The sequence below is a fragment of the Amblyraja radiata genome, chromosome 41 (genome assembly GCF_010909765.2).
Source record: "Amblyraja radiata isolate CabotCenter1 chromosome 41, sAmbRad1.1.pri, whole genome shotgun sequence".
Classification (NCBI taxonomy): Eukaryota; Metazoa; Chordata; class Chondrichthyes; order Rajiformes; family Rajidae; genus Amblyraja; species Amblyraja radiata.
Genome location: NC_045996.1, coordinates 13,508,224 through 13,528,186, shown reverse-complemented (window position 1 = coordinate 13,528,186; position 19,963 = coordinate 13,508,224). Strand labels below are relative to the sequence as shown.

The 19,963-nt window shown below is 38.4% G+C and overlaps 1 protein-coding gene across 5 annotated transcripts in view; it reads left to right on the top strand.

Moving 5' to 3' along the window:
- actn4 (actinin alpha 4) overlaps window positions 1-19,963 on the top strand; it is a 79,975-nt gene that overhangs the window by 12,782 nt on the left and 47,230 nt on the right. For all 5 annotated transcript variants that reach the window (XM_033014249.1, XM_033014248.1, XM_033014250.1 and 2 more), the window contains exon 2: window positions 18,417-18,531. In XM_033014249.1, coding sequence (XP_032870140.1) covers window positions 18,417-18,531 — 115 coding nt within the window. The remainder of the gene's footprint in view (window positions 1-18,416; window positions 18,532-19,963) is intronic.

The window sequence follows — 19,963 nt, the reverse complement described above, 5'->3', positions numbered from 1 at the left end:
ATAGCATCCTGAATTTGCAGGACTTGCAGTCCCGGAGTTGGCTCAGTGGAAGTCATCATCGATGATGACTGGGCATCGGTTTGTGCTGTCTCAAGCTATTTGACGACCAAATATAATTCTTTGAGTGCCACCTTGGCAGGGGATTGGTTGGAATGTGGGCTGCTGTCAAGATGGTAGTGATGAATTTCCTCAATAGGCAAAAGGGATGGCATTTTATGAACAAGTATTCAAAGTCAAGGGAGCAGAGTTTGGAGTTTCTCAACAGCGTACTACAAGGCATTACCAAAAAGCAGATGGCATCATCATTCACCCTGCTTGTATCCGTATAATCTATGATGACTGGAGAAAACTTAGGACATATGTAGCAAGGTCAGGGGTGAGCCATCTTTCAGCGAAATAAAGTACACAGCAGCCCCTGTTCTCCATTTGAAACGTGAGCCTTGCTCCAAATTCTTCAAGTCCAACAGACACATTCTCCAGTGATAACACTGAGGAACTGGCAGTGGTGGTAACAGGTACAGAGATTCTGGCAGGTGAATTCCAATGCAAAATATGTATTTCCAGTAATGTCTGAAGTTTGGCATGATCTTGTATGATATCTGTTCTCTAAATGGAAGTAATTCTACAGCATAAAATTTTCCAACATTTTAATTGGGAGAATACTGCTTGCATGTTAACCAATCTGAATTGCGCATGTGGTAAATGTGAACATGTGAATTAAACTGGTATACCTTTATGACCATTAAAAATAACTAGTGACCTCTGCCAAGATTTTGTAAGAATAGAACATAGTAGTAAATCTTGAGCAGTTTCAACAGAAGGGTGTACAACGATCATTGTGAATAGTAAATATAAAATGATACCGTTACAAATTCCAAATTGTGTATCCCAAGACTGCATTAAAAACTACACAACTTCACAATGCGTCTAGAAAATGGACCAAGAATAAATCTACACATTAAAAATGTGAATGTTTTTCCCCACTTCAGAAAGCTGCTTGTTACAGACAGCTGAGTAGAATTTCATTGTTGTTGGATCCTTTAAGAAAAAGGACAAGGTATAAACAAAGATGATTGTTCTAATTTTTTTTCTTTCTCCCCTCCCATCTCCTTTGTATTTGTAATAGAGCTGTATTCTTAATTCCTGTTTCCAATGCACCTTTTTAAACTGATAATGGTGTAAGTTAGGCATAGAAACCTGGATATTGGCTTTCTCCAAGGCTCAGCGAATAGCTAAATTCTGCAATCAATCTCGGTGTGCACTGGAAGTAGTGGATAACCAGTTGATATCAAACTTGGATGTCTGTTTTCCTAGGGTGGTGTTGGCAGATTGAATTTTTAAAAAGTAAAGAAGTTGACCTTTTCATCTCTGGCTTGTTGCCAGACTGAGTAGCTCACCAACAGCTTTTAGGGCATATGCTGAATGGATTTTTCTTTTCTGTCTGGAAGCATGAACAGCGGTACACATTTGATTTGAAACTTGTGCTGATAACTGATTGGAAAGTATGCTTCTAATCTGTAGCTTCCAGACAGTATGGACAAGAATCTGCGCTATATTTAGAATTTGGTAACCCATTCACAATAACCTAAATTAACCTGGTTGTCAAGAGTCAAGAGTTTATTGTCATGTGTCCCAGATAGGACAATGAAATTCTCACGCACACGCACACATAAATAAATAAACAGATAAAGTGCAATAGGCTGTTATAGTTCAGAGTTTGTTAGAAGTTGTGTTTAATAGTCTGATGGCTGTGGGGAAAGAGCTGTTCCTGAACCTGGATGTTGCAGATTTCAGGCTCCTGTACCTTCTACCTGATGGCAATGGAGAGATGAGTGTGTGGCCAGGATGCTGTGGTTCCTTGATGATACTGACAGCCTTTTTGAGGCAGCGACTGCGATAGATCCCCTCGATGGTAGGAAGGTCAGAGCCGATGATGGACTGGGCAGTGTTTACAGCTTTTTGCAGCCTTTTCCGCTCCTGGACGCTCAGGTTGCCGTACCAAGCCACGATGCAACCGGTCAGCATGCTCTCTACTGTGCACCTGAAGAAGTTTGAGAGAGTCCTCCTTGACATACCGACTCTCCATAATCTTCTCAGGCAGTAGAGGCGCTGATGTGCTTTCTTTTTGCTATTGTTCCTTTATGGTTTGTTTCTGAAGTTCAACTGGTTACTTTCAAAATTGCTATTGTATATTAATGTTGTTCAAACTAGACCTCAACAACAGTTCCATAAACATTTGTAGTTTTTGATGATGTTCCTGGTCAGGTTACTCGTCAAGAACATCTTTCTTGTGATCTGTAGGATGGGGATGGTGGAATGTTCATGAGTACTACAAATTGCACCTGTAAATTCTTGATCTATATGTTTACAGAATAACAGGCCCCCAGCCCACTAAGTTTGTGCCAAACAAGGTGCATAATTAAACTAATCACTTCTGTCTGCATGTGATCCAAATTCCTCCATTCCCAGCATTTTCACATGCTTATCTAAAAGCAGCCTCAATGCCGCAATTGTATCAGCAGCATGTTCCATGCACCTACCACTGTGCATAGAAAAAAAATTGCCCTACGTATCTCCTTAAAATATTCACCCCCTACCTTAACGCTATAGTGGTGTGCAGCAATATTTATTTAGGACAATCTGTCTTGTTGAATACCTAATTGGTTTAACATATTTTTCATGTAGAGTGGTATTTAAAAAAAAAAAAACTAGAGTGTTATAGTTGCATGTTCCTTCCCCATCTGCATGTGAATGTCTTCAGAGGCAGCCTGTGGCATGTCATGAAAACATTTATTGCAGTTGATTTTTATTTTGTGGTTAAGATGCGCTTACCTTTGAACTCCTGTTCCATGACTAAGTTGATCTAGAAGTGCAGCAAGTTATGCTTATGCCATGTTCAGAATTATAAAAATGCTAATTATAAACCATAGTTCAGATTCCTGCCTGAGCTTTGTGTTCAAAGGTGGGACTATAATCTACCATGATTGCTGTTGTCTACCATCACAGGTTTGAAACAGATTGCTATGAATGGGGCATCATGTCTAGACTAGAAAAAATAGTCAACAGCAAATATGGAAGAATATGCCTATTGTTAATGAAAGCCTTTACAGTGGTACAAGAGATTTGTTCTTGCCCAGTTCTGTGTGAAACATGTTTTGTTGACTTTGCATTGACTGTACTTTGTAAGAAGACCAAAGGAAGTATTTTAAGAGCATGTCATTATTGAATGTTTTGAAATATGATATTCTTGAGCCTTGGATCTGTGTGGTTACCAAGAAATGGTTTTAGTGTGCCTGTCTGCGTCGCCTACGTGTGCATGACTTCTAAATGCCAGTCAATTAAATAAATGCATTGGATAATCAAATTTGAACATTTCTGCAGCTAATTGACAGTTTTGTTCTGTTAAAGACTAAATTCTGTATTAGAATAGATTATAATTTAGGGTAAAGGAACTGTTCAGAGTTAGCTTTATAGAAAGGAAAAAAGGCCATTGGTGTAAATTTTGCAAACCAATAGAACTTTATTTTTTTGTACTTAAATAAAACATGGTATTTTGGTACTTGGTATGATTTTTAGTATTTCAAGGGAGACTAAAAGCTGCATTAAGATGTTAATTTAAGCATTTGGAGAACTTTTGGGACCAAGGAGGTAATCCCACAAAATGTGATCTATTTAAAATTTGGCTTCCATTCCCTCGTACGGCTGGGTATCATAGCGTTGATGTTATGCACTAGCCCCAATTAAGACTACTTAATAATCCTACGCACCCCCCTTAATGCACACTCTAGGTGCAGTCATGCACCGATATGGTGTTGTCCTCCAATAAAACAGTAGCTAATAGGTTTCTTGGAGACATAAGAGATGTAAATGCTGAAATCCTCAAAATATAATAGAGAAACTCTGAGGAACAGGCAGCATGTCATTTTGGGTTTGAACTCTTCCAATTTGGAATAAAGAGTAGATTGTTAGTAGAAAGGTGAGGGGAAGGTCCTCTAAATTCCCCCTGCTCCCCTGTTCCTGTCTACCAGCTATCATTCCCTCTAGTTCTACATTTTGCTCCACATCTTCCACCTTTTGTCTTCTGCATTTATTACCTGCATCCTTGGTTATCCTCTACACCTTTCTCACCACATGACTGATCTGCTAATTAACTGCTCCTTATGTGGATCTCTTGCCCCAACCCTTCCCTTCACCGTTCCGCCTTCTATCTTCCCCCCTGACCCTTTTAATGGTTTAAGGTTTTGATCTTAGCTGGGTTATCCTACTTTATCCTGCTTGGATTTCTATTGTGCTTCTGAGCTCAAATTGCTTGCTTCCATCGTTTGCCAGTATGCAACAGGATACTGTCAATTTACGGCAAAGAAGAATTGGCAATGTATCCCTTCCCTCTGGCATTATACATTGCCTGCCATGCAATACAAGTAATGATATAAATGTACAGTAGGGATTTGTTTCTGAAAACAATTTTTTTCTAAATCCAACAGTATGCCAAGCAGTAGTTCTTGGGTATTTTAGTGCGATGTTTCGAATGTAATAATAGGCTGGATGTAATGGGGGTGGGGGGTGCTTATTTTCCATTTTGTGTAGGCTGCAAACAACAAAACTCGATTGTATCGTTCGTGCATTTCTTGCATCAAATGTGTTCGTAACCTCAGATTATGTTAGCATATTTTGCTATCAATTAAGTATCATTTCAACTGTGGGCTTGTATTATAGGAAATGGATAATTTGGAAGCATTGACGTTTAATAAACAATGCGATGAACAGATAATCCATTTCATATCATGTCGGGTAAAATATAAACACTGGACTGGACAACTTGCCGGTCCTTCTAAATTTTTCACGCCTGGTTATAATTCCACTAAACCAGCATATTTGGTGAGCACATTTCTTATCGTATCATTGCAATCGGGTGCCTGAGTAATGATTCCCACTAGGTTTAAGAAGGAACTGCAGATGCTGGAAAATCAAAGGTAGACTAAAATACTGGAGAAACTCAGCGGGTGAGGCAGCATCTATGGAGCCAAGGAAATAGGCAACGTTTCGGGTCGAGATCCTTCAGACTGAAGAAGTCTTACTTCTCCACCCTATCGTACTCATAAAAATTGTTCCTTTTTCAAAGATGACATTTTATTTTATAACCAGGGATTTAAAAATGGCATTAAAAATCCATATTTTCCACAAAACTATTCAGCTGTTCATATTTTCCTACCTTGGGATTTTTTCGTTGTTAGAGGAAGGAATGTACAGATGAGTAATATTGTTTGTACATATAATAATTCTATCTGATCTTTACTTTACTCAGTGTTTATTATGGGAGCAAGATCACTTGGAGATAGTGGTTATTTAAAGGAACCAGTACTGATAAACCTTTAGCGAATGAGGAATTTTTATTATTGAAATAACTCCACTAGTTTGTATTCCCTAATGTTTCCTGCTTGAGTCATAATTTAGGAGTGGATTATTCTTCACCCAAGATCATAATTATCATATGCTGTACTTGTTTGAGAGCTCTCACTAAACCATATGCTCTGACTTTTGAGGTAGCTGTAGTTATTTGCTATGTAGGTTAACCACATTAGATTTGTATTTATTTAAGCAGTGATGCTTGTCTAAGAATACATTAAAATTATTTAAACAATTTAAACTGGAATTGAATTTTACTCTAGTTCAATTCAAATGCAGAAATGCTAGGATTGTCATGGGTTATGTGAAGAATTTGTCATTTCTAAACAAAGGCAACAGTGACCTTCCCCAGAAAGATTTGTTTACATTATTGTATATAATCACTATTTTAACTTATTATTAGTAGCAACCTACCATATTTCAAACCTAATGTCCTTATGGCAGTGCTTCTGTAAAATGATTCTTGTAAAGTTGGGTCAACCTTAGTTTAATAAATGCTGCTGAGGAACTTTTTCATTTGCTTTGCTCAATGTCTGATGCCTGTTAATTGATTTGCAGCACTTGAGGCAAAGATTTAAGTCTAACTCTGACCACGTGCACGATAAAGCATTTTCTTTCCGTTTTGGATTTAACTTGTAATTCAGTGGTTAAAAGGTTTCCTTGTCATGGTACAGTAAGCTATAGAGGCATTGCAGTACACTGTTTAAGAAGGAACTGCAGATGCTGGAAAATCGAAGGTACACAAAGCTGGAGAAACTCAGCGGGTGCAGCAGCATCTATGGAGCGAAGGAAATAGGCAACGTTTCGGGCCGAAACCCTTCTTCAGACTGAAGAAGGGTTTCGGCCTGAAACGTTGCCTATTTCCATCGCTCCATAGATGCTGCTGCACCCGCTGAGTTTCTCCAGCTTTTTTGTGTACCATTGCAGTACACTGTATTGAAGTTAGTGGTCTGAAATGTGTGAGCAGCCTCCTAGTAATCCTGTTCAACCCCACTAGCCTCATAAAATGGCTGCACAGCAGCTACTTCTGGTATGACACACCTAGCTTATGTAATACTCCGTTCAGAAACTGAGCAGCTTAACCTTATAAGGTAATCTTGTTGAAGCATTACCTGGGGGAGTGGCTTTTGTTGGGACAGCGTTATCTGCATTGCTGAATCTGAGTCAGCTGTGAAATCATACTACTAAAATGCGACTACATTTTATTCCATTCAAACTGTTCAGAGGTTCTACAAAGGAGACATTGAAAATGGATGGTTGGACAAGACATTGATTGATACTGGACAGTTTACAAGTACACATTGCGATGGAATTAATGATCTACCATCAACAAAATCTAGTTTTTACAAATACTTGTCAGTAAATGTACATACTTTGTGCATGTAGTCAGTTTGTATAATTAAGGAAAAAACTAGGTAAGAAAGTGAATATTTTTTTGAGGCAGTGAAAAACCATTGAGCAATGGGTAATCATTTAATTGAAGATTTTTGACCCTCCCCATTTGACCTTGCTTGGTTTAACTGGAAGTCAAGCATGTGATTTCTTCTAGGCTAGCACAGTAGAAACAATGAATTTGGGAGCTAACTTCTATTTGAATTTTAACCTGAGGTTACTAGATGTTTTGAGTTTAAAAATATGGTCTGAGCATTCTTGAAATGGATTGAGGGTGAGAGACTAGGTGTGAGAGGAATAGGATTATGGTCGCAGACACAATCTATCAAAGAAGTGGGGTAGATAAGTGGATAGTTCTAAGAATTATCTTGAGAAATTAGTCTGAAGAAAGTCTCGACCCAAAACGTCGCCCATTCCTTCGCTCCATAGATGCTGCCTCACCCGCTGAGTTTATCCAGCATTTTTGTCTACCTAGGAATTATCTTGAAGTGTGTTTTACAGGACTTGCACAAAGCCCCTTAATTAAACCTTTGAATACTGGAAGTGTTTTCTTTGGGATTGGTAACCTGTTTCAAAGTTTAAATTGGGGAGAGATGAGGATGGAAAGAACTTTGCAGTTGGTTGAAGTGACATTCAAAGTAAACTATTTTCAATACAAGAATGAGTGAGGGGTAGACACAATGCTGGAGTAACTCAGCGGGACAGGAATTTTTTGAGAAACTTTTGAGAACCTGAGTTATGTAAGTGGTCCATGTTTTCAATGATTTACTCTGAGCTTGCATGTCTGTTGGCAAAGAGGTGTGGCAGCAGTGTATTGGTCTTGCAGATATGTGCAAGGCCCACCCCCCTCGTCAATGGTTGTACTGCCAATTACTGGAAGTTTAGCCTCTCAACATGTGCAAATGCAAAAATCATCTACATGCCATATACATATTTAATTTGTGTAAATCAATATCTGCCGTCCCTTCTAATCTTTCTCTATCTTTTTATATGACTAGTCTGTCTGGGTTGCAGGGGGGGAATTGACCATTCAGTAGCCTGCACTGTAGAGTAAATCATTGAAAACATGGACCACTTCCATAATTCAGGCTCTCAAAAAGCAGACATTAAGGATGGAAATCCACCACCATGATAATTAGACTTTACTCAACTGACAAAAAGGGATTTGAAGATCACGACCTTAAGACCGCACAGAACCAATTATCCCACACTCATTGTGTAGGAAAGAACTGCAGATGCTGTTTTAAATCAAAGGTAGACAATGCTTGAGTAACTTAGCAGGACAGGCAGCATCTCTGGAGAGAAGGAATGGGTGAAGTTTCAGGTCGAGACCCTTCTTCAGACTGAAGACCCCATTCCTTCTCTCCAGAGATGCTGCCTGTCCCACTGACTTACTGATGATCAAACTTTTTAATGCAAAGATGATGGGCCAATACGTTCAAATAGCATGGAACTTGTATTTTATTATTCCAATTTTTGCATGTCCTTCCTTGCACAAAATTCTTGATTTTTTTTCATCTTGATATTATCCAAAGCACTACTAAATACATGCATTTCAGTTCTATCTCTTGATTTGCCACAACGATTTCAAAAGCAGTTTTTAAATCTGACATTAATTAGTGCAAAAGTGATCTGTATAAAGCTGATTTTTAAAATGTATGTTTGTAATCTAAAGTTATTTGAAGTTAAGTTATGGTCAATTGGACCATTATGACTGCTCCCTTTGTTAGAACGATCCAAAGCTCATCTGTTGTGCCCCTACAGCTTTGCATTTTCCTCCATTTAACTTTGCTAACATTTTTGACTGCTTTTCTCTCCTTGTAGCAAACTACTCTAATACGTGTCCACATAGCGATTTCTTCATCCCTCTATCATTACTGGCAATGTTAATTTTGTGACTAAATGTCTCTTTGGAATCTTTAAGAGTCTAGTTTGTTTTGTGCTTCAGAATTGCACAGTAAGTTTAATGATTGAATTCTCTGGATATTTTTCTTCCCAATTCAATCCAGTACCCTATAAGTCGTAAATGTAAAGTGTAAATTGAGTAACTATTTGCCTTTGGCTGTGATTGTGGGGAGAGGGAGAGGGGTCATTTTCATTGGGTCAAAAGCATTAATGGTTCCAGGCACACTTGCCATTTGTAAATGGGTTTTCCCCTTCAAGGATACCCTGCCATTTTCTTGGCTGGCCATTGTAGTCAAATCATGACAGGGCTTCACTTTAACCGTGAATGGAAACTGGCTTATTGCCAATAAAATTTCACAACTAATTTTCCATGCACAAGTGGACTGCTCTGTGAAACCTGTGGCTTCTTAAAAGCAGAGTTGCTAATCGCCTAATGACTACTGCTTAAAGGCAAGTCCAATGAGAGGTTCGCTTTGTATTAGTGCGAGAATGGTAGTAACTACATACAGGCAATTCTAATAATTTTCAAGTTTAAGCCTGAACTTCAAATGTGGTATTTGATTTGATGTTAGCTGAATTTATACATTTGTTATAAACTGTATAAATAGTTTCTGCTTGCCATCTTGAACATTATTTGCCTTTGTTGTCTTAAACTGAAAGGATATGTGTTATTCGTAAATTGTTTTGATCCTAGTACTTGGGTCGAATGAATAGTTTGTAGGTTGGGAAATGAATGATGGAAGGTTGCCTTGCCTGTTTTATCTTCTCCCTGCCTTGGGAACAAAATGATTGCAACTACAGTGCCCTCCGTAATGTTTGGGACAGTCCCATCATTTATTTATTTGCCTCTGTACTCCACAATTTGGGATTTGTAATAGAAAAATTCACATGGTTAAAGTGCACATTGTCAGATATCATTAAAGGCCATTTTCATACATTTTGGTTTCACCACGTAGAAATTACAGCTGTGTTTATACATAGTGTCCCCCCCCCCCCTCCCATTTCAAGGCACCATATGTTTGGGACACATGGTTTCACAGGTGTTTGTAATTGCTCAGGTGTGTTTAAATGCCTCCTTAATGCAGGTATAAAAGAGCTCTCAGCACCTAGTCTTTCCTCCAGTCTTTCCATCACCGTTGGAAACTTTTATTGCTGTTTATCAACATGAGGACCAAAGTTGTGCTAATGAAAGTCAAAGAAGCCATTATGAGGCTGAGAAACAAGAATAAAACTGTTAGAAACATCAACCAAACCTTAGGCTTACCAACTGATACAACTGCTGATGATAGTAGCATAATGAATTCTGAAGTGTATAGACACATCCTATCTGCTCAAGATCGAACAAATGCATTGGCTGGCAGTTCATTCTACATCAATGATCCCAAATATACTGCTAAAGGAACAAATAAGTTTTTCAAAGCTAAAAAATGGTCAATTCTTGAGTGGCCAAGTCAATCACCCGATCTGAACCCATTGGGCATGTCTTTTATATGCTGAAGAAAAAACTGAAGGGGACTAGTCCCCAAAACAAGCATAAGCTAAAGATGGCTGCAATATAGGCCTGGCAGAGCATCACCAGAGAAGACACCCAGCAACTAGTGATGTCCATGAATCGCAGACTTCAAGCAGTCATTGCACGCAAAGGATATGCAACAAAATACTAAACATGACTACTTTCATTTACATGACATTGCTGTGTCCCAAACATTATGGTGCCCTGTATAAGCATTGTGGTAATTTCTACATAGCGAAACCAAAATGTATAAAAATGGCCTTTATTAAAATCTGGTAATGTGCAATTTAACTGCATGTGCTTTTTTTCTATTACAAATCTCAAATTGTGGAGTACAGGGGCAAATAAGTAAATGATTGGACTTTGTCCCAAACATAATGGAGGGCATTGTATGCAGTCTGCATTTACTCCATGACTGAGCTATGCTGTGCTGCAGAGACCACGTACTGGGTGACTGCAGAGATTCCAAATGGCATCTGAATGAGTAGACGTTTGCCAACTCCAGCCTTGCTCCTCGGGATCTCATACTTTTATCTAGATCCATCAGTGCAGAGTTCTCATCTAATTCCTGCTTGCTGTAACCTCCCAGTAGGAATGGCCTGGCTATTGATAATGCCTTTGCAGCAGAAATCTTTTGCAGGTCACCCGAACTCTATGACCTTAATAAAATACTGTTTCCGGACTTTTTCCAGGGCATCACAATTTACTTTTGTGTTAAGGGGGGCATTAGTGAAGAATTCTTTCCCTTGTTAGGGGAGAATTATTTCCCTTGTTGGACTGCTAGCCACTACACTATAAATCATTCACTAAAGTCATTAAAATATATGGAATGCCATTGCTAAATATTGTGGCTCTTGAAAACTGATTATGGCATGGGTGGTTGGTTTGTTTAAAACCGAGTGCTGCACTCGATGCTCAAATTCAGTGAATGATCTCATCAGCCAAGAATGCTGTCACTGATTGTTATGATTGGAAGTCATAAGATGAACAAATTTGCCATGTAGTTAGCTGACTGCTGCATTGATGGAAAGCTTGTTGAGAAATCACCACTAATTTAAAAGTGATAGTCTTTCATTAATTCTAGGTTGATCTTGCATTTAAAGTGAATATAAAGGCACCTCGGTGCACATGTTCAAGATGAATATCTCCTGTTGATTAGGAATGTGAAAATTACTTGATTTAACAAATACCATCAATTGTTTAAAGGCACTTAATGTGTTCTTTGCAATTGAGTTAGCTTCAGAACAATTCATTGTAAACATTTCATAATTTATGTTGAATTGTTGCATTGGCTCATAGTTACTACTGATTCTCTTATTGTCTCTCTAATCACTTGTTGCCATAAAGGTTCCTTGGAGTAACTACAGAGAAAGAAGCTTTTGAAGATCAGTAAAAGAGTTTCTGGGTGTAAATGCACATTACTCCTCATTATGAAACCTCTGCAACTGGAATCTGCGTGATGAATAGGTCACTTCTAACTAATCCCATGTTTATTTTGTCTACTTGCCATGCTTGGCAGCACAAATAACATTTTAGCTATGCAAAAAACTTTGAAGCTTTTCTGGAGTAGTTATCAACTTTTTTATGAACTTTGAGCCAGCATGTTGCCAGCCTTGATCTGTTTATCATTGATTATCTTGAATTCAATGCCTTTTGTGTCCATCAGATCTCTTGTCTCTTCCCTCCTCCACTATATAGAATAACCGTTTCCATTGTTCTCTAAAATTAAAGGCTGCAAGCTTGGGTACTCATAATTCTTGATTTGACATGCACAATCCATGACTATCTTTAAATATTATCTGTCATGCACAATCCATATCCATAAATATTATTTCTTTCCCTTTCCATATCATTCTGGAAGGCAAACATTTGTTCAAATATCTCTTTTCTCTCTCCAATTGGTGCTTGCCTTTTTGATGCCTGTTTAAATTTATGTATTTTTATCTCCAATTGATCATTTGCCTATTTTTTTTCTCTACTGAGTAACAACTCTAAGTGTGAAACATTTTTGCCTTTTGTGTTAGAACTGATTTCTGTCCATTAATCTGAACTACACAAATTGTCTTTGTTTACATTACTCGTGCTCTGTCTATTATTTAACATGCTTGATGTTTTCAGTAAAATATCTTAACATTCTGGATCTTCACACGATTGCAAAAGGGAGATGCTTAAACTTCCAACTTCAACATTTCTAGTTTTCAGACTTCATGCCTTCCCCTTTCCAACTTTTGTTTTCTGCTCAGCCTTTCACACTTGAAATTGTTCATTGGGATTTGTTTCCATGAACAGACCTTCATCTTTGGTATGTTGGCCATTTGATGTGAGGTAGTGTGTGCTTGGAATGTGCTGCTGGTGGTGGTTGAGGCAAATACGATAGTGGCATTTGAGGGTCTTTTGGATAGGCCTTTGGATATGTAAGGAATGGAGGGATATGGATTATGTGCCAGCAGATAGGAGTTGGACATCATGTTTGACACAGACGTTGGATTGAAGACCTTGTGCTGTACTGTTCTATCTATCAATCAAGATCAAAATAAAACTGCAGTCTGTCTGTTTTTCACTAGTGTAGCTCTTTAAATTCATGATTTAATTTTAGGTTTCTGGCACTGTTTTCTGACCACATGTCTGTCTGGGGACTAGAATGCAGATGCTGGAGCCTTGAGCATAAAACAAACTAGTCCAGGAACTCAGTGTGTCGTGCAGCATCTGTGGAGGGAAATTTGTACTCTTGAAGGGTCAAAACCAGAAATGTTGTTTGTCTAATTCCCTCTCCAGGTGCTGCTGACCTGCTGGGCTCTGTCAGCAGATTGTTTTCTGCTGTCTATTCTGCAATGTTTCTGGATCAAATCCAGACTTTTCTGTTTAGAGAGCCATTTTTCAGGTTGAAGCAAAATGCTACTGATGCAGTGACATAAACCAGTGGCTTAATGTTACTTAAATTTTCCACCATATCTTTGAGTTCTTTATGAGCACTGAATAAAGGATTGAAGTCTAATTGGGTATTGTCGCACACTTTCACCAGTTGCGTTCCAGAGTGTGAGGCATACAATTTCCTTAATATTGCTGATTGGTTCTTTCCAACCCCTTCCCAGTCCCTAATCTTCAACACAATTCCCCCAATTTTCACACTGATCTCTGAACTTGCAACCTCTTTGTCCTTTACCAAACTTGGTGAACTTTAAAAAGCAAATTGGACCTTTCTAATATTTAAAGCTATTTTTTAACATGTTCTCCTTTGTTTGCATTATATTAAGTTACTGCAGTTATAAAATGCAGTAATTAGTAAGTAGATTAAAATCTTTATCTTACCAACTTATGACAACTTTTGGGTTAGGCCATATTCATTTAATTGGAACTAGACACAAAAAGCTGGAGTAACTCAGCGGTAAGGGCAGCATCTCTGGAGAGAAGGAATGGGTGACGTTTACAGGTTGAGACCCTTCTTCAGACTTAATTTAATTGGCATTGTTCCGGATGGCTTACCCAGTTGGTTCAGTTTTAAAATGGCAGCCCGGTAAAACTGAAATACACTGGCTCAGGGCACATAAGTAGGAAAATTATGGACATGCTGATAAAAACATTACCTCAATTGTACAGTGGTTTGCAATTTTGATTCTTGTAACCGAGAAATGGGTAGGTCACAGCAGGGAGAGAGGATGGCTAGTTTATGATTTTCATGTGTATTGCTAAGCATTTCTTGCTGTTTCAGATGAAAGCTGGTCTTAATGAAAATCTGTTTAAAGGCATGGTTCTAGTTATAACCAATGTCGCCTCTTTAATTTTCTTGATTTGTGTAGGAAACTGGCAGAAGTTATTGTGTATAGTCCTGACCTGGTGATTGTATTGTATGCATTTGCTATCATCTTTTTATCAGCTAAATGCTATGTGTTTTGTGTGATTAGTACTGACCTGAAAGTGATTATCTCTGATTTTAATTTGTAATTCCAGCCAGTTAAGTCGACCTCTGTGGCACTGAGACTGTGTTGGATTAAAATTGTTTGCGAAAGTTATTGACCCAAATGAAAAATTGTGAAATCTGCAGACTCCCTAGTTAAATGGATTTATTTTATGTATTTGAATGGAGTTTCTGTGCCTTTGACTGCTATAAGTATAATAACTATTAAGTGGTAACTTGGGTAAAATGGCCATCAAAGTGAAAATATTTATGCTGTGTGATTTCTAGCATTGTGCTTTCTGAATACTTGCGACTGATTAAAAGTAATCGTAATCACAATTATTATTTTGTCTGGTATTAAAAAGATGGTGTCAATAGAACCTATAGCAGACCTGGTGTGGAGAATGCAAATTTTTCAGCAACCTCAAAGTTCAAGCAGAATGGACCTGTTCCATTATTGCAGGCGAATCCCATATACTGATCTTCATGTGTAGAACCAAATTGCCATTTCCAGTATTGGTTTCTGATGTCTGCTTGTTTAGTTTAGAGATAGAGCTCGGAAACAGGCCCTTCAGCCCACCGGGTCTGCACCGATTAGCGATCCCCACACATTAACACATACCTGCACACTTTAGGGACAATTTACACTTATACCAAGTATAAAAACCAAGCCAATTGACCTACAAACCTGTGCGTCTTTGGACTGTGGGAGGAAACTGATCTCGGAGAAAACCCATGGGGAGAATGTACAAACTCCGTAGAGACAGCACCCGTAGTTGGGGTTGAACCCAGGTCTCTGTAAGGCAGCAACTCTAACACTGTGCCACCGTCCTACCTCTAAAAAAATCAGCGGAAAATCTGCTTTGTTATTTCACGTCTTGGGCAATTTTCTGAAAGATTCTTGTATTATGAAAAATCTGGGATGTGGAAAATGTTCTGGAGGAGTTGGGAGTGAAATGTGAAGCGCTCTCCCTCAACTCCTTGTTTCACTCATTCCTTCCTACCAAACCACCATCCCTTCCGCAGGTTCATTCCGCTGTAACCACATATGTTTAGGTTTAAGTTTATTATTGTCATGTGTACAGAGATCTAGTGAAGAGCTTTATTTTACATGCTATCCAAATAGATAAATAGAATCAAGTCAACTCCAGTACAATAGATAGAGCAAAGGGAAAGACACAGGGTGCAAAATGTAGTTCTCAGCATTGTAGCACATCACTGCCATAGATAAAGTTCTATATCCTCAATAGATAAAGGTGAATCTGACAGTTCCATGTAGTTCAGAGCTTATTTGAAGGTTGTAGTGTTTAAGACCCTGATGGTTGTTGGGAAGAAGCTGCTCTTGAATCTGTACATTAGCTTTCGGGCTCCCATACCACCCTTCCAATGGTAGGAATGAAATGAGAGATGGTGTAGCTCTCTGCTGCTAGTTGCCTTTTTGAGGCAGTGACTCCTGTAGATCCCTTCGATGGTGGGGAGGTCAATGTCCGTGATGGACTGTCCACTGCTTTTGCAGCTCTTGATGTGACATTCTGTCCATCAACAAGACCAGGCGCAGGTTAGGCAACTGTTTCATTCCATGTCATTCCACGATATCCCTTACTGTGGCTTTACATTTCGCATCTCTTCTTGCCTTATCTTACATTTGTTTGTCTCCTTTTATCCCTAACCTTTGTCCACACACCTGCCTACCAAAAAACAACCCTTGTCTGTATCCACCTATCACTGATTGGGCTTTGACCTGTACCCACCTCTCTTCCAGCATTTTCCTCTCCCTACAATCGGTCTGAAGGAGGGGTTTGATCTGAAACGTCACCTATCCATGTCCTCTAGAGGTGCTGCCTCCCTAGTATTGTGGTGTCAATCCTTTTTCCTTAATTACTAATTCATTCCAAGCCCCCTAAACATTAAGTTCAAGTACAGTTGCAGTTCTAACTCCACAGTCTAGCCATTCCCGAAAAGAACAGGCCTACTCAGTCCATTTCTTTCGATTCTCCTTTGGTCTTGCCCCACATGCAATTTTCTGCACCCATTTTTTAACTTTGATTCTCCAACTCTGGTTTTCAATGAACGCTTTCTAGTGCACCACAATTTAATGCAGCCATTGATTGTATTAGTTATGGAAATCCTCATTTGCTTCCTTCAAATCCTTTACCAAATTTTAAATCCTTAATCCATCTGGTCAACTTCTTGTATCTTCCTTCATTGGCTTGTTTGATTTCCCTGTCCTTTTAAATATTTGTGAAACATTTTAAAAGTGCATTTGAGAATATATTTGCATTGTCTGCAATGTTTATGTGCAACTTCACATCAATAAAGTAGTGGCGGGGTTGAATTGAACTGAGTGGACCATTATTCTCAAAGTTTTCTCATGTTTTGCTTCAGAATTGGATTGCGATCTCAATTTTTTTACACATTATATAAAGCCAGTTCCAGCTTTGTGTGATTGAATTTGTGGAATGCAAATTGGCTATAAATGTTTCTATGGTCTAGAGAATTTGAATCCAGGAAGTAGTGTGTGGGTTTTGAGGACAGAGAGCACATCTTGAAATTAAGGATGTCAAAAGAAAATAAGATTTAAAAGGGAATGGTGTGACATAGTGAGATTTTACTTTGATTCTTATTGAAGGGAATGCAGACTTCCAGATTGAATTTGCAATTGAAGTTGAGTGGTTTGGAGTGTTGCTGTGAAATTACATTCTTTAAGTCTCTGCATGTATTGGTCCAGCCACACCTCTCAGGGAAGATGAATGGGCAAAGATCTTCCACCCTCTGCATATAAAACCTTCTCTATACGAAACTGACATCCCTTTTATCCTCAGACATCTTGACCGGGGTAAACTCCCTCTCTGCTTGTCAAGTGCTTTAAGAGCTTTGTAAACTTCAATGAAAGCTTCTTGTGGTCTTGGCTTTAGAGAATGCAAGTGTAATCTCCGTGATCTTTCCTCTTGCATTAAACGTAACATTATTGAAATCAATCTGAGTATTTGCTCGACCTTTTCCTTTGGCGTGTATATCTTTTATGAGTAAGGAGACAAACTGTACACAATATTCTAGTGCAACAGTTGTAAAATAAAGACAGTACTGCCATAATGTTAATTATGTTCCTGAAACCATGTTATAGAAAATCAAGTTACAAAGACAATTGTCAATGGGAGGGGGGGGGGGGGGGGGGAAAGAGGTGGCTAGAGGTGGCTAGAGGTTAGTTTCAGATTTGCAATTATATTTCACGCAGGATTGTCAAAAATAAGCCTGTTCGATAACAATACGTTTATTTTATTTACTGTCATCTACAAATACTAAAGGCTGTATGCAGGAGACTTGTAACTGTGGGCATTGCAATCTTGAGCAAACAGGAGCAAAACTCAGTTACATATAATAGAGTATATATACAGTTGCACAAGTGTCAATAGAAGTGATTGTCAATTTCAATGGCCACACGCAGTTAAAGTTGCAGCTGTATTCTTAAGGGACAGGGGTTATATGATTACTGCAGAGAGAGGTTACATGGAAACGGGTTTTTTCTGATTCAAGGAACTGCAGATGTTGGTTCACAACAAATAGTGCTGGAATAACTCAGTGGGCCAGGCAGCTTCTCTGAACGACATGGGTAAGTGACATTTTGAGTTGGGACCTTTCTTTAGACTGGTCCTAAACCAAAACATAGCTTATCCATGTCCTCTAGCAACGCTGCCCAACCTGCTGAGTTGCTCCAGCAGTTTGTATTGTGCATAATGTCCAAGTGGTTCTCTAGTACCCAATCAAAATTGTTGTTCTAACCAATTTGGGCCTGCGTTGTGCTCGCTGTTCCCTAATTCATCACTCGTTGTGTCCAATTTGTTATGGAAATGCTTGTATAGCAGCACATGCAAACTATAACTCTTTCCATCTGGAGGTGGTTGATATGGAATACTGCACTTCCTAGTATCCAGTTGTAAAATTTAAATTCATCTGGAAAAATCAGAATGAACACCAATGAATTGTTGCAAGGAGCATGTTTGTAAATGTCCTGCAGGGAAGCAACCTGTTATTATGAAATGGGCATTAAGACAACTATTAGTTTGAATCGCATCAACTGTAATTGTATTGAATGGCGTGAACGGAGTTCCCACAAGTGGATCATAAAGACAAGATACAAGCTTTGCTCACATTGAAGTAATTAATAATATGAAATTATTGTGGATCTAAGAGCTTAAAGCAAGCCCTGAAAGTGAATGTTTCCACGAAATAATCCACTTTCATATTCAGCAATTGGATGATAATTCTATATTATATGGTCTGAATATGCATTTATTTTTCTTCCAGACTTTTACAGCGTGGTGCAACTCGCATTTGCGAAAGGCAGGAACACAGATTGAAGTAATTGAAGAAGATTTTAGAGATGGTCTAAAACTTATGTTGCTTTTGGAGGTGATATCAGGTGAGGGGATGCGAGCTCTTAAAACATTTGAATATATGAGAATACATTCAACTGAAAATGATTTGATCAAGGTTAATTAATAATGAATCTGTTTTTATTCTTGAGATAGTTTTGGATTTTCCTGTATACGTATAATGTTTTCAACAGAAAGACAAATGTTTTTTAGCACCCTTGTGACAACGACCTAAACTACTTGGGGAAATTGGCAAATATTGACAAATATCAATACTAAACTAAGTACAAAATAATTTTAGTTTGAAGGATGCGAATATTTTGTTTTAATAAAATGTAACCACAATAAAGCAAGTAAGACTTGTTTTTGAATATAGCTGAGTGCATACAGCTTAGGTTTGTGGAATGATTATTTGTTTTTGTCTAAATGATGTAAAGCCCAAACTTGCTAAACTATTACTACTTTATGGCAAACTATTTTGTAGATATTCAAAAACTTGGCAACTTTTTAAAACGAAGCAGAAGCAAAAGAAATTGCACTGGAGTTCGCTTACTGTTTCTTAAACTTGCAAAAGCGATAATTTGAGAATTCTTTGAATGTAATTTCTTTCCTCGTCCCAAAAAAATTTCTTCCACCACTGCTATAATTTTTTTTCTTCCATTCATCAGTTGGCCCTGAATATGACATTTGATAAATACTGCCTTCTCAGTCAGGAGTTGGTTCCTTCCCTCTGGACCTTTGGGACAAGGTTGTAATGAGTTCTGGATTACAGTGATTCTAGCTAATTCTTAATTGAGTATCATTGTTTAAGTTATTGATAAGTGTACGATAGCAAAATAACCATTTTAAAGTCATGACATTTGATAAAGTTTTAAGGCAGCAATTGTTTGGTCTGGTTTTCGTCTCATGCTTTTTTTTTAATGACGGGGCAGTTTTCCACGTTGTTTGGATAAATGAGAGCGGTGCTGTACTGATGCAAGTTGGATGGAGGCACTGCTAATTTAATTACAGCTGGGGTGTTTGCAACAATAGTTTTTACTGTGTACGGTGTATGCAACTGTTTTTGATATAAAGTGAATCAGTTAGCTTTTATGATCATGGCAATATCAAGGAGATCGATTGCCCATTTTAATATTCCTCAATGGATTATTTCCAACAATTGTAGCCTTTTCTTTGCGCTTGTACTCAGTCATATAACACGGAGTCAAGCCCTTTGGCCCAACTCGTCTATGTTGACCAAGATGCCCCATCTAAGCTAGTCCCATTTGCCTGCATTTGACCCATATCCTCCAAACCTTTCCTATCCATGTAGCTGTGCATTTGTGTTTTAAATGCTGTTATACATGTCTCAACTACCTCTGGCAGATTGTCCCCTATACCCACCACCCTCCGAGTGAAATTCCCCTTGGGTTTGTATTAAATCTTTGTATTAAACCCTTAAACATATGTCCTTTTTTTGATTTCCCCTTTCCCTGGTAA